The sequence below is a fragment of the Fringilla coelebs genome (assembly GCF_963513975.1).
Source record: "Fringilla coelebs genome assembly, chromosome: 3".
NCBI lineage: Eukaryota > Metazoa > Chordata > Aves > Passeriformes > Fringillidae > Fringilla > Fringilla coelebs.
This window is the reverse complement of record NC_140030.1, coordinates 91,965,039-91,977,406: the sequence shown is the minus strand read 5'-3', so window position 1 is coordinate 91,977,406 and position 12,368 is coordinate 91,965,039. Positions and strand designations below refer to the sequence as shown.

At 38.6% G+C, this 12,368-nt stretch overlaps 1 protein-coding gene across 1 annotated transcript in view; it reads left to right on the top strand.

Annotated features, from left to right (window-relative positions):
- The window catches only part of KCNH1 (potassium voltage-gated channel subfamily H member 1), a gene marked incomplete at both ends in the record, with an annotated part of 170,356 nt that overhangs the window by 91,367 nt on the left and 66,621 nt on the right, over positions 1 to 12,368 (top strand). The window contains one exon of the mRNA XM_084202555.1: positions 9,102 to 9,298. Coding sequence (XP_084058681.1) covers positions 9,102 to 9,298 — 197 coding nt within the window. The remainder of the gene's footprint in view (positions 1 to 9,101; positions 9,299 to 12,368) is intronic.

Genomic DNA, 12,368 nt, shown 5'->3' with positions numbered 1-12,368 from the left:
GCACTTCATTTGGCAGCTCTAGGTTCTGTGTTTAGGAGCAGATCTTTCAGGCTAAGACCCTGAACATCTGAAAACTTGACTTTACTGCAAGTCTTTGAAAAGTTAAAACCTACTCGTGCTCAGGAGATTGGGTATGTTTTAATTTATCAAATAACTTCTTAAAGATATTCCTCCTGAATTAACTGTGCTCCAGGCATAGACCATAAGGTCTGACTGCAGCTTTCTTTGGAATATGCAGGGGAAAAGGCACTTTGCTGCCCTCCAGTCATTTAGTCTGAACCTTTTCAATCTCTGCTCACCATTGCTTGAACAAGTGCTGATTCCTGTGCTATGTCACCAATTGTGTGTGTGCTTAGATAATGTAATGAAAATTGCAAAAAAGAATGCCATTAGCAGCAGAAATAACATTTTGTACGTGTTTTCTGGAAATCCATGGAAGGGCTGGATAGGAGACCTTGTTAGTACCTAAGTTGGTTCAAGGTCTTTCTGCCTGAAATTGGGGTAATTTTGTGACATTTAAGAAAACATTCCAGTAAAAAACTAAAGAGAGGAAGAAGACCCTTGAAAATCAGGGTGGCAAACTTTTTTTTTTCTAGGTAGCAGTGGGGAAAGCAGTGTCTTGTACTTAAATTTTCAGACTGCTGCAAAATTAGTCAATTAATGGCTCCTAGAGGGCTTGTCTGATCAGTCAATCTTTACTTGTATGAGATGTTCAAAGCTGCTGAAATGCTCTTGGCACTTCCTGCAAGGAGCCCATCTGTGTATGGAAGGTAAGACTGGAGGTTAGTTTTGTGGACTTGATTAGAGACAGGGAGCTTTAAGCTTTTATTTAACAACTAAAATCCAAAGCCTCTGAAAACCACCGTGGTCTTCAGAGCTGAGGGCTGGATGAGAACAATAGCATTAACTAGATTTAATTAAAAAGAAAAAAACAGCACCCTCCCACCAAACAGTTTGTCCCAAGAGTTACATTCCAGCTGTTCTGCATTTATGTTCTTGCTATCTTTATTTGAGCTAAAAAATTTCAAAATAATAAACCTTTTTCTTGACTATTGGTTTAACATCACAGAATATCCTTAGTTGGAAGAGACCTGTGAGAATTGTTCAGTCCAACTCCTGGCTCCACAAAGGGCAAGTAAAGTGAATGAGACAGGAAGGGAAGTCAAGGCAGGAATTTATTGTGAGTAAGGAATACAATTTTTCTCCAACAGGTCAGTTTGCTTTTACTATTCCTTTTGCTGCTATCAAAGCTGAAAAACAATATCAGCATGGAGATATTATGTAGGTATGCAAGTGTGCAGTAACACAATGTCAAGAATGGGATTTTCTGGGAGAGGGGCAGGAAGTGTGCAAAAGATGCACACAGATTTACAATAAAGATCACACAGAAGCTGAGGAAGTGAAATTTGCATGACCCTGAAATACAGATCTTTTATTGTTATTTACAAAGCTACAAAGTTGACAAGATTGGAGACTGTGGTTTTAACGTGATGTTGTAGGGGACTTCGGTGTGCCATGTTTGATTTCAGCAGGATATTAAATGCTCCATTTGCTTTGTGTGGAGAAATTCCTGCTGATTTAATTTGATCTAATTGCAGTCTTAAAGAAATGTTATAAGAATAATTGTTTGTTTTCTTTCCAATTGCTTTAGCTTACTCATTTAGCCGTAAGCATTTCGTTCAGATGTAGACACCAGAGGATTGATTCAGATTTTGGTGGGACAGATTTGCATCCAGACCAGGACAGTGCCAGCTGCAAGGGCAGCTGTGCCACAGGGATGGTCTCTTTTACAGGAGGGACAATAGCAGTGCAGAAGTATTGTCTGTGTTAGACCCTCTGCATGGAAAACATTGCAACTCCCACACAGTCGTGTGAAAACTGCTTCTCACCACACCTGAAGATGGCAGAGGAGTTAGCTGAGCCCAGGCTGCTATCTTTAGCCTGTCCCTAGTACCTGAGCTAACTCTGGTTTCTCTGAACTGAGCTGCTCTGTGTACTGCTCCATTTTCAAAGATTAGCTCTGTTATTTTAGAGCTTGTTATTTAATTCCAAGACCTTGAAGAAGTCTCTTCCTTCTCTGCTTCATTTTTCACCTGAATTTTAAATTTAGGTACCCCTCTCTGTGTTAAAAACGGCAAGCTCCTGAGCTCTCAGGCTTAAGAAATGGTTGCAGGATTATGGATGGCATTAAGAGTTTTTTGACTGTATCTAACATCTCAGCATTGTTTGTGCTATTGAATAAGACTGAAACATGACCAGCGGTGCTTTGACAAAGGAATGATTGAAATTAAAATCCATCTTTATCCTCAGTAGTTCTATTGTGCTTTTTCTATTTATAGCTGAAAGGTGGGGTTTTTTTTAGATTGATTTATAGAGGCAGGTTGGACAAGTTGCATGTTTCTGTGGAGTGATTCAATAAACATCAATTGAAGGAACAATTTTCAGAGTTTGATTTGCTCAATGAGTGTCCAGGCACACTTAGCAAAAGCATTACAGATGGAGATGCAGCTAAACTTTTGAAAAGGACATGGCATAAAGAGGTCTACATTAATATAAAATTTTAATTTCACAGTGGATGCAGGAGCAGCATTAAAACTCTTATTAAGAAATATAGGTTTATCCCACATGGTGGTTTCAGACAGAGTATTCCTTATTCCTGTCCTCCAGACATCTGGGGTGGGCTGATATCAGGACTTGCCATTTTTGAAACTTTTTGTTTATTCTATGTCTAATTTCTGACAGACATTAAAAGCATGAATTGCCAAAGCTCCTGTCCACTGCTGTTTGTAGATGGTTTAAGACTGCACAGGGTATTGGAAAAACAGATTTTTAAAACATTTGATGGCTTTCTGGAGTAACTGAGGAGGAGGAGTATTCAGAGGCCTCAGCAGGGAACTTCTGGCCATGTTTAATGTTCTATTGTGCTGAATTTAAGCACCTTTGCATAATGTGCTCTTAAATGGTCCAACAGCATTGCATGTGGGAGAAGTCCCCCTTGGAAGCTGGCAGTGTCTGGCAGGTTACTGGCAGAAATGATCCATGACACTGGGAGCTGAAATTGAGATTTGGTGGGGATGAGGCTTTCTGTTCCAGCATGTCCCCTGATATCTCAGGATATCTGTGTTAGGAAGGCTTGCACATCATATTTGGGTGCATGCTGCAACAAGAGGTGCGAAGAAGTAGAAATTATAATTTAGCAAGGAAGTCAGCTTTCTATAAAGACCCTGATTTCTGGCAGGTGAACCGCTGAACTAATTTCTGTAACATTGTTAAATTTATACTGAAGGATTTACTAGGAATACTAAATAAAATTAAATACAAGATAGATGCAAATTTCATGAGGTTTTCAGCATGTTTACTCTCTATATTTCAGAACACAAAACTTGCTATTTAAACTCCTGTGAATCCTTTCTGTCTGAAATAAAAGAATACAATTTTGAAGCTTTAATGTATGTTTCAAGCATACCTAGAATATAAAGCCTATCCCTAAGTAATCAGGGAAGTAACTCAGAGGATAATGCAATTTGAGCCTCTTATATAGGTTTGTTCTTTTTTTTTTTGTCAGAGAATTAGCAGTGCCCATGCAATGACAACTCAGATTGTGCTGTGTTTTTCCTGTTACTTCACCAGTGCAAATACATTAAAATATATTTATTACTCCAGTTACCTGAGCTACTCCATATCCTCTGAGTTTGTACAAACTGGCCACATATTTATAACATTTTTATAGTAACCATTAAAATGCAAATAAGGATAAATGATGCAGATTCCAGTGAAGCCTCCTGGCTTTATTTTTTTTTTTTTTTTGTAAATGAACCTGGTAGGGCCCAGTTGATGTTTAAAACTCTTCATCACAGTATGTCAAGTAGTGAAATATAATTCTATATTGTGTATTCTGTGAGACAAATAAGCACCTTAATTACAGCAACAATAATAGAAAATTTAGCTGTAACTTAATCATGTTGTTGCTACTCATCTCTAAAATAAATGTTTTTATTTTGTCTGTACAGTAATGTGTTTCAACAGAGAAAATTGATTCAGTTGTGCAGTAAACTGTCTGCAAAATGTTGCCAGGCTGTGGTTTACAGCATGAACAGATACTCTGTGTTTCTGTTTATGAACCAGGCAAATCACTGAAAGAGCAACTTCAGTTTGTTATCTCTGTAACACTTGCTTTGGTTTCTGTGGCAAAGATGCTCAGGGATTTTGGAGGTCTAATTAGAGCAAAATAGTAGTTCAAACCTCTGGTTAATGAAAAATAATATTTTCTCTGCAGTGCAGTTGGTCATTCACTTTTCATTAGGTGTCTCAGTTTGCACTTGAGAAATCTTAAGAAAATCCAAAGCAGCAAACAACTTCCATGCACCATCTCCTGCCAGCTGTACTGTGCTGGAGAGCCAAACTAAGGCTATTGGGTGGCTGTCAGGTTGTGCAATTTATCTGTAGGACAGATACTGAATACTCCACCTCAATGCCAAATGGTAGCTCTGTTTTTTTTCTGGCTGCCAGTTTTTGTTGCATTAATGCACCAAGAAGGAAAATTACTTTTGCTCTATTATCTTTACTTTTCTTCAATCTTTCTTCTCTCTGTAAAGTGGGAAAGTTTAAATTGCATGCCTTAGATTTGGAGGGAATGAGGGAATAGGGAAGAGAAGGATTTTCAGCTGAAGCCAAAGAATTGTGTGGTGGTCCCAGGGGGAGTTTGACCCTAGAAAATCCGTGTGATTGCTTTTACAGCAGTTGCTCGGTGGTGGAGAGCAATCCTGAGGGTGCAGGTCGGTGTGGGGGCTCTGGGGAGCTGTGCTGGGAAAGTCCTGGTGGGTCAGCATCACAGATAACTGTGTTTGCTGAACACCTGATTGCCAAGATGTGCTTGGTGCTGCATTGACTGCCACTCAGGTGAGTGGTGTTGGGTTGTTCATTGCTCAGCCATAAGCGATGTTTGGTCATTCTGTCTGATCTTTGGATCTGCTGACACAGTCAGATCCTAATTCTATTGTTCAAACACGCAGATGAAGGCAAATTGGGAGGGGCCGTGACCTAGATTCTGCTACTGGCTGCTGTAAAAATGATTACTGTTGCTTTGAGAATGATTCAAACATGAATATTTTGTCTGATATACTGAAAATCCATGGGCTAGTGTGAATGCCTTGAAAATCCATACTGACTTGGAAAACCTGCAATACCTGAATCCATAGCTTCATCTTCTCCCCCAGCTATCACACCAAAACTGCACTGGACTTCCAGACACCCAGAACCCAAAAGTGGACTGAGTAGGTTGTCTGCCAAACATACTCCACGTGAGTCATATTTTTTTTGGAGTAGAGTGTAATATCTTCTGCCTGAAAGAAGAGCTCTTCAGTGTTTCCTCTTCTAAGAGTGAAAAAGTCAAGAGTTGTTGTGGTATCAAGGCAGTACAGTTGTAATGTGAGAGGTTCTTTCCTTAGAATCAGCAGAGCACCTGACTAAGCTGCAATAATCAGATCTTTGCCACTGCTGCTGCTTTCAGGAGACAGGGTGGATGTGGCCAGATCTTATGCCTGACTCAGGCACTACCACTAAATTGGTAGTGGTAACAGAGAAATCATCTTTTCACTTCTAAGATAAACAGCAAATTTGGTGTGGAGAAGAAACTGGGAAAGAATAAATATGGAAAAAGACATTTTATAAAATATTTCTTCACAGTTTAAATATATCTGGGTTTGGGGACTTGTTATTATAATTAAAACAAACAAGGAAACATCAAAGGCAGAAAACTATTTGGCTTTCCAATGCATGCTGAGCTGATGGTGGAAAAGGTCCTCAGCCCACAAATCCAGCAGGGAGTATAAATGATTGATGGTAAAAGCTTAGATCATCCACTTTAAGTGTGATTGACAGCTAATGTTCCTGGCAAACATCTGGAATTCAGCAAGCTGGGAATGAGAAATGCGAAGTACTGACAAACAAATGGCCATCTGCATTTCTCTGGCTTTTTAATCTTTCTTCAGAGGTAAGGTGAAATATCTAAAGCCTAGAGTTATGTATAAAAAGAGGCTTTTGGCTCAGGTTCCTTAAGGCAGCCCTTGGACTTTGCCAACCACCTTCTGACTCAGAAGTATCACCATACCCTTCTTGCTTTCCAGCTACAGATGGTTTTGATAAAACACCCACTTAGTCTGCCCCCCTCTTTTTTTTTGATTCCTTTTTCCATAGTGGTTGATCTTACTTTGTGGAGAGCATATAGACAAAAGGAGATGGTATGCAATTCCTTATTATGCATAAGAGACCAATTGTTCTAAAGCAGTGCAGGTAATCCTGAGTGGAATTTTAATTCCTTCTTGCTATATAGATTTCTACTGCTCCTTCCCCCCATTTTTCTATAAATGCCGAACAAGTTTTTTTTTAGAATCTGACAATCAAATTTGATACTTTTGGTACACATCATTTAGAAAGTGGACTTGACAGAAATAAAGCAATGAGGTGCTCGTGTGTGCCTTGCTTTGGAAACTGAAGTACAGTGTAGGATTCATTTCAGCTAGATCACTGGCTGTTAACTTCAAGGAAGTTTTTTAATGAAAGAAAAGAGTGCAATTTCTTTTGATTTTTTAGTTTGTTTCTTAAAAGCAGGATCTTCTGTGATCTGACTTGAGTTTGTGTTGGTTTTCTCTGGTGTGGCTCAGCGGGCACCCAGCAGACCCGGCTCCTTCCTGTGCTGCCCTTGCCTCCAGTGGGAGGTGGCAGCACACTGCAGGAGGGAGATTTTTTCAGAGGAAAGAGTTTCAAATAGTGAAGGGAAACTGTGGTTGCTGCCACAAGTGAAGGACAAAGTCGTATCTCTTTCTGTGTTATGGGAAAAGCAGAATTAAATTCCAAGAAGAGTAAGACATAACTATTTTCTGTTGTACCTCATTTCTGAGGTAGGCCCAGCAGCACCATGCTGTTTGTGCTCGGATTGTACTAATTAGTCATCCCATTACTGTAGGGCAGTAACATAATGGTTGTCATTTTAAGGTAAGGAAACTTGTCTGGAGATGTTCAGCAATACACTTAGAAATGAGTTAGAATTCCTCTCCCTTGTGCTTGGACTACCAGCTCTAACTGTTGCTCATCAGTGATGGCACAATTCAATGCTTGATAGATTCTAGAGCGTTAATTAAAACAGTTGTTTAGCTAATTGCCTGGAAGATTGTGAATAAAAGCATATTTATTCCAAAGGCAAACAATCCATTTTTACCCAGTGAAGCATATCGGTTTTTATGGTGCGTAAAAATTGTTTCATTTCAGTTTTGAATATATTGTGTGTGTGTCTGAAAGCCTTGTAGATGATCTGTTTCAACTGCATGGAAGCTTTTTTTCTTTAGCCATTTTTAATGTATCTGCTAACAAAAACCATACAAATAATTGAAAATGTGAAAAGTCATTGCTATTTAAAAGAAAAGGTGTTTACTGTATTGGTCTGTGGGACTACCACCATGCTTGGTGATATGAAGCTATATTGTACTGTTTCCAGATGTTGGCATTGTTCTATGCAAGAGACTAGAGGTGAAAGAAAGGTTATCTTTATGGCGCCTTTGCCTAATTTTGTGAAAAATGTGGTAACAAAACAGGTGGTTTCAGTGTATAGATTCAATTAAAATTAAAATAAAGTCTAAAGTGGTCAGGATCTAAACTGATCCATGTGAGGTGGATGGTGTAGGTCTTCTGTGGAAGGCTGGGAACACATTAGAGTTAATAACAACCTATTGCAATTCAGGGTACTTTACCATCAAGCTGAGAGCTTTTTCTCAAAGAAAAAATGCTTATCATCTAATGGAAGAGATTAGGTAAGGGTGGAAGTACAGCTGAAGGACTGAGATGGGAATTTTGAGATTGATTTAGAAGTTTTCTTTCTGAGCTCTTTACTCATGATAGTTCTCTTGACTTCATATAGGCTTTCAAAAATGATGATTTATTTAGGGAAGGAATCTAAAAGAACCTGGGTGAAGTCAGTGAACTAATACATATTTTGATGGTTTGGATTTAAGAATTGCTATAGGCAAGGTATTACTTATAAGACAAGGAACCATTCCTATTAGAACTTGATAGATCTGAAAGTGTTTCCATGTCATTGGTCTTAAGAGAGATGGGCAGTGATGATATAGCGCAGAGAAGTTCGGGAAGAAAACTAATTTCAAAACAAGAAAAGTATAGCTTTTCATTATCAAGGTAACAAGCGGATATTCCTTTTTTGTTAGCATTATGTATTGGAAAATGGGGGGAAAAGACCATTCCTCTTGTAAATGAACTTGTAACTTTGTCCTACACACTCCCTTTTGTGCCCAGCCTGAGCTGGGGTGCAGCCAGTGAAATCCTCACAGGGGGCTGCTCCTCCGCTGGATTTTGGTGTACATGCCCTGCACTGTAGTGCCCAGACTGGTGCAAATGCCATCCTTGCAGTATCCCACAGCTGGGATTTCACTGCTGCCCCAAGCTCATGCAGACATGCACATGGGAAGGGTGTGTGGAAATGGCTCTTTTCTTCCTTCCACTGAGAAACAGCTGAACTTTCATGCCTTGTCATTGTTATGTTGGGAATAACTAATTGTACTCTTCTTGTTTGGGCTCTGTTTAGCTGCAGCCTGTAGCTGCACTGATGTGTGATACAGGATGATTTTATTGACGCAACAGTGAGTAAATGTTAGCCAGATTAAGAAAAATCAACAACACGGATGTAAGAAACAGATCCTTTGTGTGACAGTTAAAAGGAGGAAGGGAAACCCATTTCCTCTTAATTAATTTCTTTGAAAGGGATCAGAAGAAAACATGAACCAAGAATGAAGCACTCTTCTTGATTTTTAGAAAAAGACCTTTATTGATATTTAAAGGAGACTTGTCACGTAGAACACTTTTAAAGTATGATTTATTCTTATGAAGTTTTGCTAGGCTGTTGTAATTAAGAAAAAGATAATGGAAAAAAGTTATCAGTTAAATATTTCAAAGTTGATTTTTTCCCCGACAGTTTTTTTTTCTCCGAGTGCAAAAACAGCAGAAACTTGACTGCATGAATGAGATGTCTGTTCTTTTATATTTTTGATGGAAATAGTGCTGTTAATGAAAGCAATGCTGTTGATTTTCTGTAGGCAAAGGAGACGTTTTTGGTGATGTGTTCTGGAAGGAGTCGACTCTCGCCCAGTCCTGTGCCAATGTAAGGGCTTTGACCTACTGTGATCTTCATGTGATTAAAAGGGATGCCTTGCAGAAAGTGCTGGAGTTCTACACTGCCTTTTCACACTCCTTCTCCAGAAATCTCATTTTGACCTACAACTTGAGAAAAAGGGTAAGTAGCTGTAACATCCATCATGTAAGTTATCTCTCTTTTAAGGACTGTCTGCATGAAAAAAACTGAATGGCTTGAATTCTGGAATTTTTTGTGGACCCCTTTTATAAGATAACTTTTCAGAGCTTGCCTAAGAGACCCTGCTGGCATACAGAGTCAAAAGGCTGTGAGTATTTATTCCAGTGCTAGCTTCAGAGGGAGCTAGACTGTGTGTATGTGAAAGTATTCTACATTTCCAGGAAGTAAACAGGTTCCAGCATATATGAAAACTGTCATGCACTTGAGATAAACAGTGTTCACTATTTAATGTGACTTCAGTTTGTAAAGCAGCTAAAAATATCTTAGAGATGTTGCCTGAAATCACAAGGAAAATGACAGGGAAGATATAAAATATAATATATGGAACAAAAGTCAAGTACAGTAGACACCATGGAAAAGTAATATGAACATGGCCTTCTATCAAGAGTTCTTTCTTTTATTATAAATCACATTTTGGAATTACTTTGCTTATCTATAATATCTCCATTTTCTTATCCTTGATTTTTTGGCTATTTTCATTCCTTGTTGTGTGCTGTTTCAAGTTATTTTGTCAAATGCAAGTAATCATAATCTAATAGCCCAGTTTAAATCCTCTGTGTAATCTTCAGTGAACAACCTCTGTAGAAATTCATTAAAATTGGGTGGGTATAATTCAGATGATATGATTTTATGATGCAAGGTAGAAGACAATAATATTACATTGAAAAGAAATACATTAGAGAACCTGTACTTGCTTTGTAAGGAGATTTGAGATCAGCTAAAGAAATATGTTTGATAGGAGACTTTTTTTGTTCCTAGAATGATTGTCCATAGTAATTTCCAGGTGCCAAGTGAGTCCTAGATAATTAGACCTGAAAAAAGAGAAATCTTTTAATATTTTAAATCTATTTTCTAAAATTATACTTTACAACTAGACATTTTTAAAGATTTTTTTTTAATATATAGAGTTGGCATACAGAAAGTAAAGTAGTGTGATGATATTTTTTATCTCCATATGTTATCAGTATAAAAGAGTTCAGCTTTTTAGTGTTGGATGATAAAAGAATGCGTGATCCACTGTTTGGTGAAATAAATCAGAGCTCTGGTAGAAAATTGATGTGATTAAAAACTCAGAAGCAAGTTTTTACTTGGGGATTTTCTCCTAAGTGGTTTTTTTTTCAAGTGAAGGTACAGAGCTGCAAGCATATTAAGAGAGATGTCCTGTTAATAAACAGCTCCTTACCCCGTCTTAGTTAATGTAAGAAATAAAATAAATTAAAGAATTTGACATTGCTGTCACCTCAAGAATCAGTATCACTGACTGACAGATTTTATAATTAACTCCATGGCTAATGTTGTAAGATGCACTCAGAATATATAACTAATCTTTTCTTTCTCAAAATCTGTAGAAATAGCAAGCTTTGAGGCTTAGAAGGACCAACATTTCAAAACTCATAGTAATGCTAGCAGAATTCACATAATTTTGCACCTGATCTGAGCCAAAAGGCCCAGCTTTAGAATCAAATACCTGTTCCAGAAGTGCCACTGTCCCTCCGTATTTATTGGCGTTGCTTTTCCCAGCCCAGGTTACAAAACGTTTTTTGACTGCAGCATCACTAATTCCGTGCTGTCAATTTTCTACACAAAGTGTTCCTAATAAAAATGTACATCTTATGATAGCAATTTCCATCCAGTTATTCAAATAATTGGATTTTAATTGAGTTGCAGTCAGCAGAAAAGTGGCATTGATTGATAATGGAAGTGAGAATTTGATGGTTCTAAGTTAACAGACTGTAACACTATTTTATTAAAAGAAGGCTGATTGCAATCAGAATGCAAATGTTAAATAATGTGAATCATATATGCTCTTGGAAATGCGTGGAAGGTACAATACTTTAGAAATTTGAGGTGATGGACGTTAAAAGGCAACTTTTTAGAATTTAGAATTTATTCTGGTTTAAATATCTGTGATTTTGTTTTTTATAGAAATAGCTCCCCAGCCTGTCGCTTCTAACACTTCTCTGGTCTATTTCTGCAAATGGAATTTTGTAGAATTAAGATGAACTGGTACCTTCTGTTGGTTACATTTGTGATGTATTGCATATCCTTTGGAGTATAAATACCAGAATTACACTTTTCATTTCAATAAACAGTTTCATCTCTGGCTCCAAAAGGGTTCAACTAGTTGAAACGTAGATATTCTATATTCCTCCCAAATATATTAATACAGATTCCAAATACATGAAAAAGCAGCTTTGGGGATTTTTTCTCAGAAAGATCTCATATTTTTAGACTTGGTTATTCCTGTGAGGTGTCCCCATCTTCAGGGCACATGTGCCTTTAGTTGGCTGTGGTACTGAGTCCCACTGTGCTTTGTAGCCTAGCTTCACTCAGCTTGAGTCAGCTCTAGCATTGGTCTATTTTTTTTTTGCCATATTCACGTATTCCTTGGGTGCTGGGTCTCCTCTGGTGATCCCTGGAGGAGTTGAGCTCCTATCCCAGGCCCTTTGGTGCTAGGGAAGTTCCCCCATTGCTGGTCAGGACCCACGGCTGATGGATGGCTGTGACAGAAATAAGCAGGCATGCAGGTACATTGGAAGGCACCCAGACTGCTCCGTTGGTCTTGACCTCAGCTAAAGCTAGAGCTGGATTTAGGCAAAGTAAAAGGCAACATGCCTTGTGCTGTTCTTCCTATTTGTCTTGAATGTGGTTTGAGCTGGGCTGGGAGGGCAGGACGCTTCTGGTCTGTGTATGCCCTTTATGCCTTCCTGGAACAGGCCTGCAGGTGTAAAATGTTACTGCCTGTGGTACTTAAAGACTTTGTGGCCAAGGGAAAAGTTTCCAGTGCTCTGTGCCTGGCACGTCATTTTTGGCCCTGTCTGTGCTGTGAAAGCATTTTCCTTTCACTCACTTTCTCAGCAAATGCCAGTGAAATATCCTCTTTTCTGAAAGTGTCAGCTTGCTGTCAGGTGACTCCCTGAGCAGTTTCCTCAAGTGACTAAAATCCCTCCTGAAGTTATTAGTTGTCTAGTTACCTCAGAGGGGAGCTCAG